The sequence below is a fragment of the Chelonus insularis genome, unplaced genomic scaffold (genome assembly GCF_013357705.1).
Source record: "Chelonus insularis isolate UGA/USDA-ARS -01 unplaced genomic scaffold, ASM1335770v1 contig_33_pilon, whole genome shotgun sequence".
Classification (NCBI taxonomy): Eukaryota; Metazoa; Arthropoda; class Insecta; order Hymenoptera; family Braconidae; genus Chelonus; species Chelonus insularis.
In genome coordinates this window covers 35001-60542 of record NW_023276506.1, presented here as the reverse complement: position 1 = coordinate 60542, position 25542 = coordinate 35001, and the positions used below count along the sequence as shown (strand labels likewise).

At 28.7% G+C, this 25542-nt stretch overlaps 2 protein-coding genes and 1 long non-coding RNA gene across 7 annotated transcripts in view; 2 read left to right on the top strand and 1 right to left on the bottom strand.

The window, feature by feature from the left end:
- Positions 1-14597, top strand: part of LOC118066360 (band 4.1-like protein 4) — a 55874-nt gene extending 41277 nt beyond the window's left edge. For 2 of the 5 annotated variants that reach the window (XM_035082350.1, XM_035082348.1), the window contains exons 6-16: positions 4131-4251; positions 5203-5290; positions 5396-5518; positions 7418-7900; positions 11456-11670; positions 11758-11839; positions 12469-12548; positions 12816-12968; positions 13451-13721; positions 14225-14328; positions 14462-14597. In XM_035082350.1, coding sequence (XP_034938241.1) covers positions 4131-4251; positions 5203-5290; positions 5396-5518; positions 7418-7900; positions 11456-11670; positions 11758-11839; positions 12469-12548; positions 12816-12968; positions 13451-13721; positions 14225-14328; positions 14462-14498 — 1757 coding nt within the window. In that variant the 3' untranslated portion in view covers positions 14499-14597. The remainder of the gene's footprint in view (positions 1-4130; positions 4252-5202; positions 5291-5395; positions 5519-7417; positions 7901-11455; positions 11671-11757; positions 11840-12468; positions 12549-12815; positions 12969-13450; positions 13722-14224; positions 14329-14461) is intronic. The other 3 variants (XM_035082353.1, XM_035082352.1, XM_035082351.1) reach the window with 3 other exon arrangements.
- A 58-nt stretch (positions 14598-14655) lies between these two features.
- On the bottom strand, positions 14656-15323 carry Srp9 (signal recognition particle 9). The gene is made up of 3 exons (XM_035082354.1): positions 15106-15323; positions 14907-14975; positions 14656-14813 (listed from the first exon to the last, which is right to left on the bottom strand). The coding sequence occupies exons 1-3, from the start codon at positions 15175-15177 to the stop codon at positions 14718-14720; spliced, it is 237 nt and encodes a 78-aa protein (XP_034938245.1). The 5' UTR covers positions 15178-15323; the 3' UTR covers positions 14656-14717.
- Positions 15324-21626: 6303 nt separating this feature from the next.
- LOC118066369 (uncharacterized) lies at positions 21627-22655 on the top strand. The gene is made up of 3 exons (XR_004690236.1): positions 21627-21721; positions 22159-22214; positions 22368-22655. It is a non-coding gene; the product is annotated as an uncharacterized lncRNA (long non-coding RNA).
- Positions 22656-25542: the final 2887 nt, after the last annotated feature.

Sequence of the window (25542 nt, the reverse complement as noted above, 5' to 3'; positions counted from 1 at the left end):
AAAAGTAAAGGAAAAAGTAAAATAAAAAAGATAATGATAATGAAAATAAACAAAAAGAAAAAGAAGATTAAAGTAAGAGTAAAAGAAGAGCATCTTAGTCAGAACCACGGTTACACTTATCAACCACAAGATTCAAAGTCTCTTAACAAATAGAGATATGGCAATGTTTGCGTCTCATCGTGCATCAAAAGCTATACAGGAATGAATAGTGTCCCTGGTATACTTGACTGGATGCTGTAGCTCGTTGGGTCATTTGCTATGAAATTCCATAGCACGTGTATAAGAGATAAAGAAACTGAAAATCTACTAAATTGTACATTTCTGAATGCGACCGCGGATATTTGCTGACTTAAGATTACTTCAATCTTAGAGATAAGTTAAGTACATGGACCAAGATGATTTGCGGTCAAAAATTATAGCGGAAGTTAAATTATTTCTGTAATAAATGATTCTTTCATTCAAATATAATATTTCAAGTTCATTGTACTGGAGGAAGAATTTATGTAAAAAAATTTTTTGCTTTTCGGGCAATAATTTTAAAAATAAGTTTTTTAATGAACATCAATGTTGATATTGTAATTTTATTATCGAATAATTAAGTACTTCTGAGATAGACCCTTCTTAATTAAATTAAATGCTTAATTAATTTAAATATTTTGACAAATTGATTATTTTTAAATTTAATACTTAAAACTTAATAAAAGAACAATAGGTAATGAAGAATAAAATATAATTAATTAATGTATGACTGTCATCTAATCCAGAATATAAATAGATTGTTGAAATAATAAAAATGAAGTAAAATATTTTTTACACTTTATGAATGAAGTCTAAATTTTCTTAAGTCTGAATTTATTTCAACGTTTCACTAACAATCACCATTATTTTCAAGCAATAAATCAATATATATATTTAATAATATATTATATTATTATATATATATTTTTTTTAACCATATATTTAACAATATATTAAGTTAATTCTTACAATCTTAATATCAATATTAATTAATATGATAAACATCTTTTAAAATGTTGTTAAATTCTCTGTCACAGAATAATGTCAACTTCTTTAACAATTTTCATACTGATTTCAGAAGTATAGTTTTATAAAAAAATATAATTCAAAATAGTTAGATATAAAAAAAAAATATTTATCAAAAATGAAACCTTCTGTCAGCAGTAAATTATTTATTTATTGATTAAAAATGGTTAAATCGATCAAAAATGAATATCAATAACATGCATAAATATTTCTGTACCACTTAAAATCCATAAAGATAGTTCTTTTATCAATCAGATTATGAATTTATTGCATATTTCTTTAAATCACCAGTCGATAAATAGTATTTTGTTTCATTAAAATTCTTATATGAAAACCGTTATTTATTATTCAGAGTCATTTTACTGCTAGAAAATAATATTTCTTAAACTGCAATTTTTTTTATTCCCTAGATCTATTTAATACTTTATTCATAACGTCTTAGTAAAGTATTTCCCTGACATTTAATACATTATTTATCTCTCAGTACCTTATCTAAGTCTCTTTAACCATAATCTCCGTCGAGTCATTATTTCGCATTGAATTTTCTATATTCTAACTTGACTTCTATCTCTATTCCGACCGATATAAATCGAGTATTTGGACTCAATTGCACTGATATAATCGGTATAATAAAATGAGGATTCTACCTTTCTTCAATGAATAGCGTTGAATTAAGGGCATCATTTATTTTATAGAGATAATAAAGATTGAAAAATCTGGGTTACATTGAGAGGACAAATAGTTTCAAGAAAATCCTTCAAAAGAAATAAATAATGTAATTGAAATTTTTTTTACATTAAGTACTTCAACTGGATCCATTTGGTCTTGTTAATGCCAAGCTTTTGATAAAAAAAAAGTTCTATTTTGCATCAAGATGGAATTTATTATCAATAACATTAATTGGAATACATTTTTAGTTTATATAATTATTTCTCAAGTGATAATATATATTCTTTGGGAAAGAAGATTATTTATTTGAATTTTTTATTATAAAAAATGATTGATTTCAATGATTTATCATTGAATTTGATACTATTTTTTTTCTTTAAGATATTGGTCTGCAAGGTAATGATTAATATCTTCTTTATAATGACTTTATAATCACAACGGAGATCAACATCGAATTGGAAAAGTGATGAGTACTCGTCAGCATCTCAATTTTGATTTCATGCTCCAGATAGTGAATTAATGAATATGTGATCGAATATACAAGTTTAAAAATAATTGTGAAAATTAGTTTAAATTTTACACTATAATTTAAATGAAAGTCTTTGATGTGTATATTTTTTTTAATTATAAAAATACTTTACTTCATTAAATTATTAAATTTACAAATCATATTTTAACAATCACTAGTATTTTACCAGACTCTTTGTATCTTTGATTAAAAGTAATTTTGAACTTGAGTGAGCAATATGTTGATTCATTAAACAGCTATCTTTACAAAAATTTGAATTGTTTATTAAACAAAAGTAGAATACTGATGCCATCTTAATAATTTGATACACAAAGATTTGCTAAATTTTTTTTTAAAGTGAATTATGTAAAGATTTTCATTAAAAAATGGTCTGTTTTTATCATTTTTTGATACTTAAAAAATTTATTTTTATGGCAAATTTTTTTTTTCAAGGTCAAAGTAGTACTATTACTGTACTCTACTATATCTGTCCTTTTTATTTGTTTTTTCTTTCTGTCTGTCTTCGAGTACAACCTATTCTATTCAATCAAGTTTAAATGTAGTAAATAGAACCAGTTTGTCACAGTCAGATCTTCAGAGAATCGTGATATCCCTAGATGGCTAAAAATTTGAGGAATTGTTCTGAAGTTTACGAGAAATAATTCTTATCATAAAAAAGAGTGCTCCAATCTTGACTAAGGATGGAAATCTCTTTTTTCAATTATCTAGAAAACTATGCAAATTACAGAACAAATTTTGATATAAACATTAAAGATCTTTGAATTTTACATAAAGAAGGTCTTTGTACTTTACCCTTTATCTCCACAAGTTGAACATCGTTCAATTTTTTATTGATTCATTCTATATACCAAATTGTGTATTCTTTTTTCTCTTACTATTTCTATGTTTTACTCCACATCTGTACTCTAGTTCATTTATGGTCAGGTTTGAAAGATTTTTTTTAGAAAAAACTTAGATAAATGAACGAACAAGTAAATAAACATTTAAATAATTAAAATATTCATTGAGTTCTGTTCAATAAGTTATTTTAATACCTATTTGAAATCAAGTTGTTCTAATATTTATCTAAAAATATTAAATGTGTTACCTAAGTTCTGACTTTTTTAGAATAAACCTTCAAGAAAATTGATCTAGAGAAATAACTTCATATAATTTCATGAATATGCGTAATATAATAACAGTGTCTATTATTATAAACACAATATAACAGAAATAATAAAATTAATTATTGACGAATTATAGAAATACTAAAAAGAATCCATCATAATGACCTGTGAAAATATTTATAAATCCTTGCCATCTTAATAATCTGTTCGCAACATTTTTAAACCCTACTTATACTTAATTACCTCTTTTTCAATTTCACTCTTTTTGCAATTAATCACTTCTTTAAATGCAAACTAAATTTACACATTTCTTTTTAATCAGAAAATTATAGCCTGCAAGAAAGAAAATAACGATATTTAATTGCGATCATTAATGTCACTCTTCAGAATGAAACTGCCTGAAAAGAAAAGTAATAAATAATTGAATGTTAAAAAACAAAGCCAGAAATAAATGTTGAATCATTGTGATTACCTCAAGTTACTGGTGCACGCTATTTAAATTGTAATTTGTTTTTATCCTCATTAATTCTCAATCCATAATTGATCCACTTGATGTTCTTGATCTACACCTTCATGTTTTCTTTACAGCAAATGGCTGGTAACCATTTTCTACGCCAATTGCTTGTCATTAATCAGCATACAGTTTGATATAACAAGCAATTTGTAAAATTTATAACTAGCATTCTCATTGAATTAAGTGATCCGAGTATACGGAATGAAGTAATACCGATTTGTTTTTAATGACAATCATAAACTTTATTTTCATTTATTTTATTTTCCAGCGGAACTGGGTGATTATGATCCAAGGAGGCATTCGCCTGGCTACGTTACCGAGTTTCGATTCCTGACTAATCAAACAGCAGAGCTAGAGGCTAGAATAGTTGAACTCCATAAAACTTTTATGTATGTATATTTACTAATACAAATAATTTTGTTAAAAAATTTAATGTATGTTTTCTTTTTAACATCTTAAGCTGTTTAAATAACAAGAAAATTCTAGAGATTTTAATTAAAAAAGTTTAATAGGTGATTGAGAAGAAGCACGATAATGAACCTTTCATCACACTTCTATTAACTAAGTCGAGATAAAAAGGTTACTTCTAGCAAAAAGTAGCCATCTAATTGAGTGAAAAGAAATAAAGATTTTATTGAAGTATTTTTTTTTAAGATTAGAAAAATAAATAGTTTAATGTGGATGAGAGATTTTTAATAGATAAACTTTAAAAAGAAGAGTATTAAAAAATTATCAGAATTGATTTCTTAATTTTGTCAGTATTACTTTCTTGATGTCAAAATACAACTCTTGTCTATCAGGGATTTTTGCTAGTCATAATCAGTGTTATCAATCAAAAAATAATTATTTTATTCATGTATCGTATGAAATCTAATACTCTACACTTTTCGTTCTCTATGATTTCTCAAGTACAAATATTTTGCTACATTATATCTATATTATATTGTAACACATTATATCTATTTTATTGATATTTTAATTTTAACTCACACTCAAAAGATGAAACTCTATTTTCATCTCTTTCTTTTTATTTGCTATCTCTCGTGGATTTCGACTTTTGAGATCCATTTCATAGTTATTTACATTTTACATTACTTCAAAAAATGTATACGTATTACTACTATCTTATATTTAAATTAGTTTCTTTTATATTATCATCAATCTATTGAATCAGTAAATTACTTAATGATCTTGTTTTCTTATTTTTTAATGGCAGAAATGATAAGTAATTAATTGTTTATCTAACTTAGTTGGATTAACAGTTTTTAATTACACTTTTTTTAGAAAAATTATTCAAAATGTGTATGATAATAAGTAATCAATGGTTTGTGTTTTAACAGTGGTCAAGATCCTTCAATAGCTGAACTGAATTATTTGGACAAAGTCAAATGGCTTGAGATGTATGGAGTTGATTTACATCCAGTGTTAGTAAGTATCATAAAAGTATAGTGCAATTTACAAAGAATAATTATTCGTTTTAATTCAAATAAAGACTCGTCAAAAATTTTATATAAGAATAAATTTTCACCATTGTTTGAGGGTGAGGACAACGTAGAGTACTATTTGGGTCTGACCCCAAGTGGCATTATACTACTACGGAACAAAACCAAAGTAGGCAATTACTATTGGCCACGTATTAATAAAATATATTATAAGGTATGTAATGAAAAACTATTTTAAAATATTCTTTATTCATTTTGGATTTAAAGAAAAAATTATCAAAATATTCAATTATAAAATCATTTTTAGCAATTAAATCTTACTGCAAATGCTGAGTATGTACTTAAGTGGGTAGTTTTCTTCTAGTCATTTTTATGTACTTCTTAAGTGTCTCCTTTTTTTGTGACTTACTCTGAAGTATGATGACATAATCCGTTTTTTTAAATAAACTCGTACTATTCACTTTAGATCTTAGAGATAAATTCTTGATTAAAAACAAAGAATTAAAATTCAAAAAGAGATTTCACTGTTCACTATTTGACATTATTAACAGTAGTGAGTCAACATAATTTTTTAAATAAAAAATTTGGTTTCCAAGAACTCTATAAATTATAATTCATTTATGAAATTATTTCGAAACATTACCAGAATTATCTGTTACATATTATTGTTAATTCAAGATATTAAAATCAATTCGAATGTAAAGTTTGTAACGAAGTTACATTTTTAAGGCCGATATTATAGAAAATTAATTGGTCTGATGAATCGATAATCAGTAAAATCATTTTATCGACCCATGAGAAATAGCGCGAAATTTAAATTATCGGCGAAGCCTATTAATACCATGTATTAGAGAGAGAGGGTCATAAGAAACGTAATAGATCTGAGAGAGAGAGTAATTGTGATGATCTTGTTGCCATGACGACTTCCCCACGCAACCCACCACAATAGTGGTGGGGGATAGCAAAGTGGGCGGAGTCAAACAGTATAAAAGAGCTGGATTTTGCGGAGATCGTCACTTCACCTGTCTCCGAGGTACTAGACCAACGAGACCGACGAGAGTAGTAGCTCACGTCGTACAATACAGAGTTGTAGCTCTGGCTAAAGGGTTGTAGCCTTTTAGTTGCCCCGGAGAGTAGAAGCTTTCCGAAAATAGGAATTGGAGGGTTGAAGCCTTCCAGCCAAGAGTTGGTGCTCTTGGTTTTAGCTAGCGATCGAGAGTTGGAGCTCACGATCTTGAACCGTGTAGGAGTCGAAGCTCCTCGCTGACGAGTTGTAGCTCGTCAGCTATTCAGGCAAGGTTGTAGCCTTCCCTCGAAGAGTTGTTAGCTCTTCGAGTATCCCGGACGAGTTGTAGCTCGTTCTCACTTAGATAGGGTTCTAGAGTTAGAAGGTGAAGAGTCGTAGCTCACACCTATACCCCCTAGAAGAGTTGGAGCTCTTCGTCGACGAGTTGTAGCTCGTCGATTATTCAGGCAAGGTTGTAGCCTTCCCTCGAAGAGTTGTTAGCTCTTCGAGTATCCCGGTCTGGGTTGTAGCCCGACCAACGAGAGATTAGGCCACGGGGTAGACACTTCTGGGTGGGATTTTAAGATAGCAACTCTCTCTCTCTCGAGTATAACGGCACCTAAGTGAAAGTTTACTTTGTAAAACTGTACAATTGGAAATCTAGAATAGAATACATATATGTTGTAAATAGTTTATATAATAAAGTTGAAATTGGATTTTAATTGGTGTCTAGAGAATTTACTTTGTAACGCATCCGCCATAGAATCCTGGGCCATAGAATTTAGATAAATTGTTAAATTGGGGCGGGAATTTTCTTGGGGACTCGCCTTGAGAAAATTTAGGTGTTACAAGTTTCATAGCAATTATGTATACTTTCTCGTGCTGAAAAGTGTGTTATTTGTGATATTTTTACAAATTTGGACTAAATTATATACTTATGTGTATTATTCCATATATACAGCATTTGCAGTATTATCAGGGTGTCTCATAAATAATGTCGATTTTCAATGTACACTTTTTTTTTGGAAACCGACATTACTTATGAGACACCCTAGTATTAAGTAGTGTTATTATTAAAAAATTATTTAAAAAAATTTTATAATTTAGGGTAGATATTTTATGCTTCGTGTGAGCGAGAAAAACTCTGAAGAGCGTACGCATGGATTTGAAACCCCTTCGAAAGGTGCTTGTCGACATCTTTGGAAATGTTGTCAAGAGCATCAAGCATTCTTCAGATTAATGGCTACAGGACCACCCCCTATGAGTCCATATTCACGTTTTCGATCATACAGTCCACCTTCTGAAAAACATCAACAAGGTTCAATTCGACGAAATCCTCCCCCAGTTTTTCAACGTACTCCAAGTCGTCGTGCTCAACGACGAATAGTAGAAGGTCAGGAAATGGTGAGACCATTTATTGAAACACCTGCAGTCGATCGAAACACATCTATCAATTCTGCAAACTGCAATACCAGACACATTAGTAATTCCAGTCCCAGGAGTATTCGGAGCGCACCATGGACTCAATCTCGAAGTCTTTATACTTCTTCAAGTCCTCGATCTGTTCGGTCTGCTGGGACAGCTCCTGGAGTAAGTTTCATTTATTTATTCTCTTATTTGCTTTTAACAAAAATTCTCTACCAGAATAAATGTTGGTTGGGTTATATTTTAGTCAAAGAGAATTGGATAAATTTTAGTTTCAGATAATTACAGATATGACAGTTTTGAAATAGTAAAGAGAAATAAATGGATTTCGGAACGATTGTGACGTGAAATTTGTAATTTAAAAATTATTACAGAGTTTTACGTTTGATCATGTGATTTATTGAATGAAACATATTCCAGTTTTTAAATTATTGCAAATTTAAATTTATCATTTATATTAAATTATTAATAAATAGATACAAATGGAAGTATTAATAATAAAAGTAGTTAAAAAAAGTTTTACTCATGAATATCAAATAACGTATTCATAGTGTTTTTAAAAAATTTTTGAAATAAAGATATAAAAAATGATGTGGGAGAATAAATAATAAAATCGAGAGCAAATAGATGAAAAGATGGATTTTTAAAAAAAATTAAATAAAGTTGAATCTTTAAGATTGATAATTTTCTGTAAATGTCGACACAAAAAGTGGGAAAATGTCAATAACTCTTTTTTTTATTAAACTGGAAAACTTCATTCAAGGTTTATTTCTTCTTCTCAACAAATAATAGTCGTAATATTAAATTTTTAATCTCAACAAAAATAATGGCAAAGAATGTACAAATTAATAAAAATCTGTTGAATGGTAATGGCATCAAGATAAATATGATGAGAACAATAAGATTAAAATTAATAAATATATCTAAAATTTGCAAAAACTCTTTAGTAGTTTAACATTCAAGAAAATTTTACAATACTTCACTTAAATGTGTATAAAAAAATTTGTGTTTGAGCTGCTTTGCTTTAGAATAGGTTGAAACTATAATCAATGATATAAACAGATGCAGATATACTAGTCTATAATATTGATGTACTTTATTTACCTAATTTAATTTTAAAATATGTCTAAAACGTAAATTTTTTATTTTTTCATTTTGAATACTGAAAGTTTTTTAAATAATTGAAAAGAACATTAGGTACGGAAAGCAGATCTTAAAACTTTAATATTTCTATGCAACTGATAGATTTAATATTTCAAACAATTAACTTTAAAAAATACATGGCACTAATTGTTCGAAAGTGTATTAAAATATATATCACGTTGGTAGAATTTTATGTTATAACTCTCAGAGCACTAGCCTTAGTGTAGAACTTATCAGCGCAAATAGGGTCAAAATAACCCCAGGCACTTTTCAACTCACTATAACTTTGAAACTGTTGGACGAACAAGAAAATTTGTAAATATTCTTTATCTGATTAGAATGGAGTATCTTACAGCATTGTATAAGAGAAAGCTTGAAAAATAGTTTTCATAATACTCCATAGTATATTTAAATTTATTTATAAAATTACAAAATTTATTTTAATAATGGTGTTAACCATTAGAACAATTGTAAAACATTTTATAAATTGAGTTCAAAGGAATATTAAGAAGCAGTTAGTGTCATTGTATTGATCAATATTATTGGATGAATGTAATTATTATTAAAAATTTATAGAAACTTCACAGTTTTGTTGAAATTAAATTTTTTTTTTATTAAACTCATGCCAGGATATTGTTGCAGAGATTTTTATTACATCAGTTTTTGTAGTTTGAAGCATTTTATTTCATCAATCCATCATTCTTCGTATTAAATTAATTCCTTAGAGATCTTAGGAGAAAAAATTTTCACGATAAATTTCTTAAGCATTCACTTAAGCGAATATTCATCTTACAGGACAATTCAATATTTTTTTGAGCATATTATAAATATTTCAAAGTTCTGCAACTAATAAATACCAAGAAAATTTTATTTTAAAATTATCGAATAAATTTTTAAAATAGTATTCATTTTTTTGTTTTTACTGTACGTAAGATTTTATAATGAAGATATTCTTTAAAGAGATGTCTCGGAATAAACGATAAATAAATTCTCACGCAAAACGTTATAATAAATTGAATTTGATAATATGAATAAGAATATTGTAAAATATGACGTAACATTAACTCAAAGAAATATTAAAAAAGGTTTAAAACCTTTATTAAATGAAATAGCAAATCTTTTATGACAGGGAAAATCTCCAGTAATATTTCTATATTTACAAATCTACCTTCTAAAATAATACAAGTTACCCTAAATTACGTTAAACAGTTTATTCAATTAAAGAAACACTGATGAAAAGATGTATTCAAAAAGAGACAAGATCTTTGACGTTAATTTACTATAGAAGGTTTCAAGATAATATTTTCATTGCTGATGAACAGTTGAAATCAAGAAGTCGAGTTAAACTTTAGAAACCAGCAATTCAATGAAAATACATAGTATTACAATGATTGAGAGAACAAATTAAAAGGAATAAGTTCGTCATTGAATTCTTTTTTATTTTTCTCATTTATTAAACTTTTTCTCATCAATTTTAACTGGAATTGAACATAGAAATCAAAATTCTATGATATTCACAAATGAAAGTGAAATTAATTAGTATAAAATCATGAAGCAATCAAAACAAAGCTACGATTTCAATCTTAAAAAGTGAATTCATAAATTCAAATATATTTATTAGAAATGGAATCAAGAATTATTTTACTATTGATCAAAAAGACTTTCAATTAATTTTCAAGTCTAATTTTTATTCAATATGAATTCAGAAGGTAGTCCTTACTTTTATCTATGATGTTTAAAGGACTTTAATGAATTGATTTTTATTTCCTTAATTTTACATATATTTTATAGTTTTGTAAACAATTTCAAGAGATGAAAATATCTCAATCTGATTTTATTTCATCAATATTTGATTTGGATAAAGTAATACTTTCAATAGCATCTTCAAGCCACGCTTCATTGTTCAACAGATTTATTTTTGTTAATAAATAAATTATTAAGGTAAAAGCATCAATGCTCTATACTGGAAATATAAAATATTTTCTACCAAAATTTTTCAATTAGATCAATTTTAAATAGACTAATTTTATGCTTAATATAATTAATAATGTGTGCAAATTCGCAAAAAATACTGGTGACCATGACTTTTATTTTTTTCTTGCATATCTTTTAGGAGACTAGAGTTTTTATACAAAATATAAATATTACAAAAATAATTTAATTCAATTGCAAAATGACCGTTATCCCAATTCAATAATTTTACTTTTCATTATTATTTTTCAATACAATTTTATGTTTAAAATGTTAAGTATTGGTGTATTTATCCTTAATTAATATTTTAATAATAATAAAAGACTTTATGTTCTTCAAAAGTGAAATTAACAATTTCATTCACAAATAGATATTACTATTGGAAATACAAGTGCACTTAAAGTAATATAAGTCCTTGACAAATCATGCTTTTAGATTTTAAAGACGCTTTTTTCCAAACTGTCTAGGATCATTCACAAACTTTACCTCAAAAGGTCAAAAGTTTAGCTTCTCTTTGTGGTTATACGGAATTTATTCATTTTACTTTGCTATTGAGATTCTAAATAGATTAAATTTTTGAAACTTATACTTTTCTCATATTTACAGATGCTTAACCGAATACACAGACGAAGCAGTTCCGTGGAAAGTCAAAGCTCCGGTGACAGTCATAGTCGTAGTGGTCATCGTAGAAGAAGTCATAGTCATAGTCACAGACGTCATAGTAGACATTCAGATTGTGAATCCGAACTCTCCAGAGGATCTGATAGTAGATCCGGTCATCGGAAGCATCGCCGGAAGCATAGAAGCTCTCGAAATTCACGGTAATTTCCTTATATTGGTTCCTTTGTTGATGAGATTACTTCTCTCATTGATCTTAAATACGTTACTGATATTTATATTTTTTTTAGCCATGAACTGGTTGATTCAGAACCACAATGGAGAGAAGTTCAAAAACAAAAGGCTGAAGGAGTCCAAAGAGCAGTGGTAAATGTAAACCAATTGAAAGATGTAGATTATAATTAAAGTTGTTCTAAAATAACATCATTTGAAAATATTTCCTTGCTTAATATTAACTTATTCGATTAATTTTAATCAAACTATATAGATGTTGATGATGAAAATTATGTTATCAATTTTATTGCGTTACAATAATTGGTAGTATTAACAGCATAAATTTTATTTTACTTTTGATACTATAATTTATTAACTCTTAATTGAAATTCATTTGAAATCTTCCTATTGTATGATACTCCCTAAAAACAGAACATTTCATTTCTTAAAGAATATAAAAATTTTATGGCTTTAATAAAACAGATATAACATTAAATAACACTTTAATAACTGATGAACGCTTGTGGTAAATCAAAAGAGTTATAAAACTTTTTTTTCTGCAAAAATACTAGAATTTGTTTATAACTTAATTATATCTAACTAAAGAATCGTTTTTGATTGCATTTTTGATTAGAAAAAAAAGTAATAAAGTAAATATGCCCTTTGTATTAAGCTTAAAAGTTACTATAATAATAAAACGAGTTTTGATGATAAAAATATGTTGATTAGTATTAATAGTATTAATAGACAGAAAAAATTGAAATTTATCTGACTATTAATAATTTTAGGTAAGTCATACGGAACCAAGGAGACGTCACAGAAGTAGGCATAGAAGTCCGTCACAAAAATTACCACACGAACTTAGAAAGTGAGTTTTTGTTTTTGAAATATATTAGAAAGACTGATCATATTAATTTGTGTTATTAAAAATTAAGAATAAATAATAAATAAAATGTTATAAAATAAAACTAATAAAGAAGATGGTGATAATTAGCACCTCATATTTGATATCATTGATCTTGACTTCATGAATTATTTAATTATCATGATCATTCGTTCTATATAATATGAATGAACAATAATATTTAATTTAAAAAAAATGTAACAATATTTAATGTTGAAAGTATTGTTTCAGACATTTCGAGTTTGGGCTCATCGATACAACAGGAATGACTGAGCAACAACGACGAGAAATTCCTTATACTGTAGTACAAACGCAAGCAATCTCTCAAAACTATTCATTGTCTAGTAATTTACGTTTAGACATTGATACAACATCTTCAGTTAGGTACGATGATCTCAAGAAGACATCCACACACTTCAGCCATCCTCCAATGGAGGATGAAACTGGATCTATAGTCATTGTTTAAAAGAATAATTACAATAAAAATCTATCATTATCGTATTGTGCATGAATCATAATTATTAATTAAAATTTAATTTTATTAATTTATTTCAAGCATGTAAATTATTTAATTGATAAGCATGCCCTTATTTATTTGAAGCATGAGTACTGTAATAAATTACTGATTAACGACAGTCGTATTGCACCTGTGTATTTATTTCCCACGCTAGTGCACTATCATGGATCATGGTTGTGGTATACCACAGAGATTAAGTGATTTTCATTATTTTCATCAATTTAAGAAAATGAATGAATAAAAAAAATTAAAATATGTAAAATTCAAACAAAAAAAAATCAATATTTTTGTTAATAAATATTTATGGCAATGGTAAATAAATTGAATGTAGCCAAAGATTAACTTTCAGAGCTATTGGAACTTTCGACAAGAAGGATAAACATGTTCCACATAGACGCGAAGGAAATTATGATTTACTATCGACACGATCCAGTGGCTTTGAACCAAATTACACTACAACGCGAACTTTTCATAATCAAAGGAAGGATTATGATTCCACTATGCGTAATAGCAGAATATTGATTGGAAGTAATGCTGACAGTGGATTGGGTGAAAGTACAACCCAGGATTTTTCAAGTTGCTGTTCAAGTTCTGCTGATAGCACAAAAATAACAAAACCGGTATGTTTTATTAACTATCCGTATGAAAAAATAACTGAATTAATTTACAAATAACGTGTGTATATCTTACCTCAGTCTCAACAATTTATTGATAGTATAACAGAAAAAAACATAATATTATAATAACATATTAATCCATTCATCGTGGAAGACTAATGAGTATTTAATATTTTTCCGATCAACAATAATTTACAACAGTTATGAGTCTCATGGTATTTTTTTAAGTAGAAAAGCAATAATAATCATTAGTAAGAGCTCATGAATTTTGAGACAAACTATATCAGACAAAATTTAAAATGATATAATATACTTTGAACATAAATCGGAAGTTATAAAATAAAACATATATCATTTAAAAACAAAAAAATCTATTGAGCAATATTATTTGACTAATTTCGTTACAAGTAGAATGGTTTATAAAAATTCAAGAACTCAATCGTAATTATATTCGTACATATAATTTATAAATAATTACTTTAGTGATGTAACTTACTTTAATGTAGCCACATCTACAGCTTAAGAGCGAAGGAATTTATGATCTATCTTCAAATCAAGAAGTTTTGCCAATTGATGCAACTTTAGATGCGGTTCTTCAACCTATATTATCGTAAGTAATAATACATTTTTATTTTTATTCTTAATGATTATTTTTAACAATATAAATAATCATTAAAATAAAATATAATGTACAAAATAAATTAAAATAATAATGAATAATAATAAATTTTTCAATGTTATAGGACTCTTACAAGACGGCCTAAAAATTTCACAAAATGAATCTGGATCCTCTGCCTTTATATCATGAAATGTTCAATATTATAAATTATTCGTTTTTTGTACATTTTCATGGATTTTTAACAGTAAAAAATTCCTAGTATATTATGATAAAATATCACAAATCCTACTAGTCATAGGATTAATAAAGAACTCATGCTAATCGATACGATTGTGTTTTTATTAAAAATATAATCCCAACTTTTCCCATATGTGTATGATTTAAACTTCTTTAGATGCCATATGCCTCATGAGATGGCCTATGAATTTTTCCATTTTTTTTAAATCCTGAGCAATCTCTGTTTTGTATTGTAGACACTGTAAGAAGATATAAAATAAATAATATTGATTTTTATAAAATTACACAATTTTTTTTACAATTGTTTGAATAGAAATTTCGAAAACATTTACCGTTCGATTGTCTGTAAGTTTTAAACACAAAGTTCCTTTATTGTGACAGTATTTCATAGTATAACGTGCCTGGAATTATGATGATTAAATTAATTTTCAAAAACAAAAATTTATTATAAAATAGATAGAATAGTAATGAGTCGATTATATTATAAACACTATTATATCTATAATATTGATTAAACAATTAAACAATTACTTTTAATGGATCTTGGAGATATAACCTCTCTGCACCTTTTACAAATTCTTCCCATGAATTAACATAAGTCATGTTTATAATTTATTTACACTTTGCACTTATGAACTTTTTTGCAATTAATAATAGTCACAATACTACAATTGTACGTTGATCCAATTACTTTAATTTACGAGTAAAAAATATGCGTAAACAATTGACTCCGGACTCGGCCAGGTGTCATGGAGTAGTCCAGAATATAGATCTGACCTAGTGAAACATCAAGAAAATTACCGATTATCGGTATGTAACTTTAACTGTTGGTATAGTAGAATTCATTAAGGCTGGGCTGAAGTCAGAAAGGCGACTGATTCCCCCTATCCAAATATATGGGTTCGGGAAATTTCTAATTTCTTCGCCAATTTACGATTATTTCTATAAAATTAGGTACCAAATTACAGAAAAATTAATGCCGGACTGACGTAAACAACAATTTTTTGTATATAGTGAATATTTTTATTAAAAAAATTAGAAAGAATAATGAAAAAATTATGAATTGACTTGCCGCGCTTAAATTTCAAGATGGCGGCCACATCATTCAGATGAAAAATCACTAATTATTTCATTTTTATACGTTTTTCGCCCAAAATTCGTGTTTGCGTCAGTCCTTGCCACCTGTCTGAATGTCAAAAAAATCAATTCATAGTATAAAATTGAATAATTTAGAAATAATTAGAAATCTTGTATTCCAGATGATATTCTCCGGAAAATTAGTTTGAAAAAATTCTGATAGGTGACAGCATTATGCTCGCAGATGACCTCAGTCATTCATATTGAAAAAATGCTCAATCCGTATCCAGAACTGATGGTGCCCTGCATTTTGGCGAGTAAATTCTGTATGTGTGTGTACGGGTAATATATGTATGTGATGTAAACATAGTGTATCACTTTACAATGCCTTATACTTTGATGACTATTGCAGTTAGAATAAATAAAAATGATGATACTCATTTAACATTAATTAATATAATACCTGAAAATAACTTCAACAAATATTCATCCATTATTATCATTTTTATTAGGTATAAATGTTAATCAAAAAGCTCAATTCCGAGTCGGCGTATCCAAGCATGTAGTATAAAAACAAATACACATAAACTCAATATCGAGATTATGCTGGCCATGTGGTTAGAGCGTCAGAGTTCTATTTTGCCGGGCAGGGTTCGATCCTAGTCATAATCACTTTTTTTTCTACTTTATTCGTTAGATTAGCATGTAATTATAATATTGACATGCCATAATTGATCCATTATAATGATTTGATTTTTTTTTCTCTTTACTCATTGAATTTATTGACACTAAGTCAGAAAATATTTGAACAGAGCCATAAACTTTTTTTTTGTATAAATGCATTGATAATAGCCTGTGTTTAAGGCTGGGCTGAAGTCAGAAAGTTTCCCGGAGTTGACTTTACGCCCTCACGTTGTGCGGCGAAAAGCCGAAGCTCGATATCAATTGAAATTGAGTAGGTAACAGAGAAATCGTTCGAAAAATGATAATTTTCAGGGATGCACTACAAAAAGGGAGCCTTAGGGTACCAAGAAATTTACAAATTTCAGAATAATCTGTTCCGAGCAAGACAGAGCACAAAATATATCTATCTATCTCCGTCTTATTTTTCAGAGAAGACTGCGAGTTCGAACAGTTGACGAGCAAGCACATTCCCCACCCTCTGTTACTAAGCCTGAAGCTTACGATATCTAAACGTAAACAAAGCAAATGAAAATATGCTAGCTCTATAGTCAGAAGGTTCGCCAGTTATTTTACCGAACGGTGTTCGATTCCAATTGCGGCAAAATTTTTTTTTTATTTAAATTGCATGTAATTGCAATTTTATCATGCCAAACATGAGTTTTAAATTTCAATTTTTATGTAAAATTTTTTTTTCAATTAATCAATGACAAATGAGAAAATATTTGAACAGGGCCATTAACCTTTTTTTGTACAAATACATTGATAATAGCCTTTTTTAACAACTTATTAACAATAAAAAATTGTTTAAACAATCCGCGGCGAGTTCCGATACTTCGCCGGCAAGCTCGACCCCCACTTTCTGTGCCCAAGCCTGTAGCTTATAATTTTCAAGCATCGTTTATATAATTGGAACTATAATAGCTCAATGGTTAGAGCCCCGACCTTTTATTTTGCTGGGCAGGGTTCGATCCCAGTCATAGGCAATTTTTTTTTCTGTTTCTTGTTCAAGTGACTTTATATACTTATAAATTAATTCATATATTTTATTACATTATTCTTCCAATTAATTACGAAAAAAAACTTGTTTTTCTGAAAATAAGCTGAGGGTGAGAAACGAGTTACTATGAATTCTCTTTCTTAGAAAATGTTGTCTTTAAAAGACACTAGGAATTGATTTTGAACTTATACAAACAACCAATTATTGTATTTATATAAAATTTTAATGAAAAAAAAAAATTGGCTATAACTGGGATCGAACCCTAATCGGTAAAATGAAAGCTTGGTGTTCTACCTACAGAGCTAACATATTATCTCTGACATCATGTTTATGTTTATAAATTGTATAATGCAGGCTTGAGTACGAAAGGTGGGGATAGAGCTTGCCGGCGAAGTGCCGGAAATCCCCGTGGATTATTTCAACTACTTCTAAATATTTCTAAATTGCTTAAAAAAAAGCTACGTTCATATAGATATAGTAAAAAAAGTGTTTATAACCCTGTTCATGTTTTCCGACTCGGCGTCGATAAATTACATAAATAATTGAGAAAAAAAAATCAAATCGTTGGTAAGAATTCATTTTAGCATGTTAATATTATAATTACATGCAAATCTAACAAATGAAAAAGAAAAAAAAACTTTATCATGACTGGAATCGAACCCTGCCCATCAAAATGAAAGACCGATGCGCTAACCACCGAGCTATTATGATTACAAAACATTTATATATGCTCAAAAATTATAAGCTGCAGGCTTGGGCATAGAGAGTGGGGGTAGAGCTTGCCAGCGAAGTGCCGGGACTGGCCACGGATTGTTTAAACTACTTTTCAATGTTGATAATAATATGATTAACTTGTTAATAACATAACATTGTTAATACATGTAAAGATGTATCAGTTGTTAAACACAGGCTATTATCAATGTATTTATACAAAAAGAAAGTTTATGGCTCTGTTCAAATATTTTTCGACTTAGCGTCAATAAATTCAATGAATAAAGAGAAAAAAAAATCAAATTGTTATAAAAGATTAATTATAGCATGTCAATATTATAATTACATGCTAATCTAACGAATAAAGTAGAAAAAAAAAATTGGTTATGACTGGGATCGAACCCTGCCCGGCAAAATAGAACTCTGACGCCCTAACCACATGGCCAGCATAATCTCGATATTGAGATAATGTATATTTGTTTTCACACTACATGCTTGGATACGCCGATTTGGAATTGAGCTCCCTTATTAACATTTATACCTAATAAAAATGATAATAATGGATGAATATATGTATTTGAAGTTATTTGCAGGTATTATATTAATTAATGTTAAATGAGTATCATCATTTTTATTTATCCTAACTGCAATAGTCATCAAAGTGTAGGGCATTGTAAAGTGATACACTATGTTTACATCACATACATATATTACCCGTACACACACATACAGAATTTACTCGCCAAAATGCAGGGCACCATCAGTTCTGGATACGGATTGAGCATTTTTTCGATATGAATGACTGAGGTCATCTGCGAGCATAATGCTGTCACCTATCAGAATTTTTTCAAACTAATTTTTCGGAGAATATCATCTGGAATACAAGATTTCTAATTATTTCTAAATTATTCAATTTTATACTATGAATTGATTTTTTTAACATTCAGACAGGTGGCAAGGACTGACGCAAACACGAATTTTGGGCGAAAAACGTATAAAAATGAAATAATTAGTGATTTTTCATCTGAATGATGTGGCCGCCATCTTGAAATTTAAGCGCGGCAAGTCAATTCATAATTTTTTCATTATTCTTTCTAATTTTTTTAATAAAAATATTCACTATATACAAAAAATTGTTGTTTACGTCAGTCCGGCATTAATTCCTCTGTAATTTGGTACCTAATTTTATAGAAATAATTGTAAATTGGCGAAGAAATTAGAAATTTCCCGATCCCATGTATTTGGATAGGGGGAATCAGTCGCCTTTCTGACTTCAGCCCAGCCTTAACAACTTATACATCTTTACATGTATTAACAATGTTATGTTATAAACAAGTTAATCATATTATTATTAACATTGAAAAGTAGTTTAAACAATCTGTGGCGAGTTTCGGCACTTTCCCGGCAAGCTTCACCCCCACTCTCTGTGCCCAAGCCTGCAGCTTATAATTTTTAAGCATATATAAGCGTATTGGAACCATAACAGCTCAGTGGTTACAGCATCGGTCTTTTATTTTGCTAGGCAGGGTTCGATTCCAGTCATGATAAAGTTTTTGTTTTCTCTTTTATTTGTTAGATTTGCATGTAATTATAATATTAACATGCCAAAAGTAATTGTTTACAACGATTTGATTTTTTTTTCTCAATTATTTATGTAATTGATCGACGCCGAGTCGGAAAACATATGAACAGGGTTATAAACACTTTTTTTACTATAGCTATATGAACGTAGCTTTTTTTTAAGCAATTTAGAAATATTTAGAAGTAGTTGAAATAATCCACGGGGATTTCCGACACTTCGCCGGCAAACTCTATCCCTACCCTTCGTACTCAAGCCTGCATTATACAATTTATAAACATAAACATAATGTCAGAGATGATGTGTTAGCTCTGTGAGTAGAACACCAAGCTTTCATTTTACCGATTAGGGTTCGATCCCAGTCATAGCCAATTTTTTTCTTCCTTTTTTTTTCATTAAAATTTTATATAAATACAATAATTGGTTTATATAAGTTCAAAATCAATTCCTATTGTCTTTTAAAGACAACACTTTCGAAAAAAGAGAATTCATAGTAACTCGTTCCTCACCCTCAGCTTATTTTCAGAAAAACAAGTTGTTCTCCGTAATTAATTGGAAGAATAATTTAATCAAATATATGAATTAATTTATAAGTATATAAAGTCACTTAAGCAAAAAAAAGAAAAAACAATTGCCTATGACTGGGATCGAACCTTGCCCAGCAAAATAAAAGACTGGTGCTCTAACCACTGAGCTATTATGGTCTCAATAATGTTAAAGATGCTTAAAAATTATAAGCTGCAGGCTTGGGCACATGTGCAGAGAGTGGGGGTAGAGCTTGCCGGTGAAGTGTCGGAACTCGCCGCGGATTGTTTAAACTATTTTTTATTGTTAATAAGTTGTTAAAAAAGGCTATTATCAATGTATTTGTACAAAAAAAGAGTTTATGGCTCTGTTCAAATATTTTCTCATTTGTCATCGATTAATTGAAAAATAATTTTACATAAAAATTGAAATTTAAAACTCATTTTTGGCATGATAAAATTGCAATTACATGCAATTTAAATAAAAAAACAATTTTGCCGCAATTGGAATCGAACACCGTTCGGTAAAATAAATGTCGAATCTTCTGACTACAGAGCCAGCATATTTTCATTTGCTTTGTTTACGTTTAGATATCATAAGCTTCAGGCTTGGTAACAGAGGGTGGGGGATGTGCTTGCTCGTCAACTGTTCGAACTCGCAGTCTTCTCTGAAAAATAAGACGGAGATAGATAGATATATTCTGTGCTCTGTCTTGCTCGAAACAGATTATTCAAAAATTTGTAAATTTCTTGGTGCCCTAAGGCTCCCTTTTTGTAGTGCATCCCTGAAAATTATCATTTTTCGAACGATTTCCCTGTTACCTACTCAATTTCAGTTGATGTCAAGCTTCGGCCTTTTGCCGTACAACACGAGGGCGTAAAGTCAACTCCGGGAAACTTTCTGACTTCAGCCCAGCCTTAAGGAGGAATTCAAATACAAATTGCTATAAACATGCATTTTGAAGTTCGTGTGAAATATATTTTGATGTGTGCATTTGAAATTCTCTTTTTTTCAATTAACAAGAAAAAACTTTATTTGACAAGTATTTTTTAATTTATAAAGATATGTAATTGATCAATCACGTAATAGTCATAAGAAAATTGTAGTTATTTCATTACATTTCAGTGGATAATTGAATTTTATCCTAATTTAATAACTTAATTAGAGTGTTTTCATTTCATTAATATCTGATAAATTCCTAATGAATCACTAGAGGTTCAACTAGTAATATTGAAATTTAGTGATGTATCAAATATGAAAATGAGCAGCGTGTCTTTTCGCGTTTTGTAAAAATTATTAGTGAAATTATGGCATGCTTAGTATGAGTTGATTCTTTCAAAATAAGTTGAAACTCTACACAGGAAAAAATAAAATAGATCTACATTGATCTACTCCGATCTATTCTTTCAATGAGATCGACTTCGTTCTGAGTACATCTGTTTCACTTTAGATCTTCTGTGACGTCTGTAGATCAAGAGACACGTTTATTTTAGTAGTGTCTCGAGCGCCAAGTATGAATAGCGGTGACGAAGGCACTACCGTGTCTCTATTCCGCTCAAATTAGCACTTTTGAGGTTATGCTCCTTTAAATTTCTAATTTCTCTGCAATAATGACATAAACTTTATTAAAAAATCTTTTAAAACCCTATTAATTAGCTACGACAATAAATTGCAGTTGCTATTGTGTCCTGAAAATCATTTATTTGCAAAAATCAAAATTGGCCACGCCCCTTGGACCGCATTCTAAGTAAAAAGAATCTTTTTCCTTAAAAGTACGACTTTTTTTTATAAAGTTGTTACTACCATGAAGTTGCTGCATGACTATGGAAAATATTATGTTGGTAAAAAATGAAAGAATTACTGAGGCGCCAAATTATAAATATAAATTTTTTTTGGTATAAAAAATTAATAAAAAGTAATACAGTTTTGGGGAGTGTATCAATAGGGGGGGGATATACCGTGTACCTATTACTTAAATAAAACAACCATCTTTCAATAAATGTTTTTTTAGCGCTGGTGAGCGTGTTGAATGCTCCTTTCTGTCAAACGTACCTATACATAAATCAAGTAAGTACGGTAGTTGATAGTAGCGGTAAATTAATCATAAATTGTCAGACGAAGATATTTTATTTATCTGTCAATAGTTGTGACTGTACAGAGATATTAAAAAATCGGTGTGATTGATTTTCTGAATACTTTTTAATAAAATTCAATTTACAGGTCATCGAAACAAGAACACAAAATTTACTAAAAGATGAACAAACGAAACAAAAAATTAAAATAGATGTTTCTACAAAGAAAAAAAAAAGAAGTAGTGTGGGAAAAATCTCAAGCTGCGAAACAAAATGTAAGGGTTATTTTATTGCAATAACAATGAAGTAAAGTACAACCAAATGAACATTGTCATTTTATAGTTCAATGTCTTATTCCAGATATTACACATCAAAAAGAAAAAAAGAAGAAGAAGAGAAGTTGGAAAAGAAAAGAAACGGGTTCGACAAATTATTGAAAATACTAGGAGAAAATTAAATAGATTTAAAATCATGTTTTCATGTTTTTTTGAATTTTTCATAATTTTGAGGTACAGATAAATTAAAATATATACTTTTTTTGGTAAATAAATAAAAAAAATAATCAATGAATATTCTACTAATCATAATGAATATACTTTATATCCAATAAATACATGTACTAGAGGATCATTGAATAAATAAACACAATGAACGGTTGAAACTGTTTCTACTCCACCAACATTGTAAATTTACTACTAGCACATTTCGAAAGGGGCACAAATGTTATATGACCAAAATGTTCAGGACAGTATAGTACTGATACAAATGTCGCTCCAGTACATTAGTATAAGGCATTAAAGACGCAACAGTTAAAATTGTGTTAAAATTATTAATAATTTTTTTCAAAATTACTTTTTATTTAAATTGAGTTTTTGGGAAAATTCTAAATATAGATTTACAGAAGAATTCAAATAGTTATTCTGTTGACTTTTGATTCACTCTCATGTGAATGCAGCATGAATCTTCTGTCTACTTACGACTTCATTCTGAACGGTCAATTTCCCCCTAAAGAAAACCAAAGTGTACAAAGTCTAGAGATTGTTATTTATTTTATAATGTTTAACGAAAAATTAAGTGACTCATAAATGATAAGTAAGGTAGCTAATCCATTTTTTACATTTAATCACAATAATTAAAAATTGAACATAATAAGTATTTCTTTTCTTTTATTTGTAGGAAATTCTCATGAAAAAAGTTGATGGTGGGAATGCAATAGAAGAGAAATTGTATCCTACTAAATTGAAGAAAAAGAGAGGAGGAAAAATTTAAAGAATAGAATTTAAAATTTATGTGTTCATATGAATTATTGCACTCATTATTTTACTTACATCTCCTCACTTATTACTTTTTAGATTTTATAAGTTAAAATCAGAAAAGGCGCAAAAATCTAATATGCCGGAAAATTTAAGGTGCCGCTTCTAATTCTGAACCTGCGTGGATGTTATGCGCGACGATCGATCGTACATTCCGCGCTGTCATTATGCCGTGTCCGTATTATGCCGACCGAGTTTTTCGGTATCGAAAACGACAAATATTTATGTACATTTTAAGTTGATAGGTAATACATAGAATGTATTACCGATGGTTTGACGTTTTAAAAAAAATCGTTTTACGTTTTTTGAAAACTAATTCATGTCCTTCAATCAATAATTTTGTTTATATCTCAAGATCGGTAGGAGATAACAATTTTTTTTTTATTGAGTTGATAGTTAAATACTACCAGACTGAAGACTATTATACAGTACCGGACATCAATGCTGTGTGATTTTCTATAGGACGGTATAGGAAAATCGCCTGTAGAACCCTTGAAAAATTGAACAGCATTTATGTCTGGTACTGTACTATCTATACACAGATAGTGATGTCTGTTCTAAAATTCCATGTCGTAGTAACGGAGTCGAATGATGCACATTCCGTTTGTTGTACAAAAAATCGTGAAATCACACCAAAAACAGCCCTAACGGACTTCACAAAAATACGCGCCAAGTATGAATAACGAAGACGATAATCATCGTTCATCAAGTGCGATTTCTATAAAACTTCTTTATGCGAACAACTACAAAAATGCATGAAATCATTGCAGCCAAGTATTTAAACATAAAGATTAATTATATTTATTAAAATAAAATAGGAATGTTTTTTAATTTTCGTTAAATTATTACGTAATTTTCTACATAAATCAAAGACAAACTCTTTATAATAAGATAAAAAAAAAATTCAATACATGAAAATAGTTGACAGCCTTATTACGTTTTAAAATTTTGAAAATAGAAAAAAAAATTGAATTAAAAAAAAATTTCTCTTTTTTTATAAAAATTTATTTAAACACAATTAACTTGGCGTGGCTCTTACAGCTGTAGATAAAACGATGATTGATTAGATGGTTCATATAATTGATAGCCACGCCAAGTTAATTGTGTTTAAATAAATTTTTATAAAAAAAGAGAAATTTTTTTTTTAATTCAATTTTTTTTTCTATTCTTTATGTTTAAATACTTGGCTGCAATGATTTCATGCATTTTTGTAGTTGTTCGCATAAAGAAGTTTTATAGAAATCGCACTTGATGAACGATGATTATCGTCTTCGTTATTCATACTTGGCGCATATTTTTGTGAAGTCCGTTAGGGCTGTTTTTGGTGTGATTCAAATTTTACCAATCGACCCAATTACAATAACTTCTTAATGGGAAGTTAATAAAAACCGAAGAAAATAATTCATTTCAAATATTGTTGATTTTTAGATTTAGATACTTAGACGAAGTCATAGGAATTTGCTAGTTCGAGTAAATAAATGTTTTTTTTTTTGTTCTGCATTACCATTCATAATTTGTTTAACAAAATTGCCATAAAGATAAGTATACATATTATGAATATAACGTAGTAGTAAGGTTTTCTTCCAACTATATTGCTGCGTAGTTGATACAGTGACGCTTTCTCGAGTGCGGAGTGGAGGGGAGTAGTCGGTCGTCGTGCTGCGATCAGCTCTCTTACGCTGCACGTTACTAACATGAAAATAGTTGAGTTGAAACAGTTGAAAAGCAAAAGCATCTGAAAACTACAAACAGATGAGAATCTCAAACAGTTGAATGTCTGAGCAATTGAAAGTCGTATGAATATAATAGTTGAGCATAACAATATATACTAACGCAACATAGCCACGAGTCGATGTCGTAGACTGAATGACTCTTATGTGGTGAATCGTCGGAAGGCGTTTATAATTGTTATATGTATACTCTCAGTTGCATATAACTAAAAACAACAGAAATGTTATACTCACTTCAGTCCTAGTACGAATAGTAAAAATTTTTTTACTACGTATACGA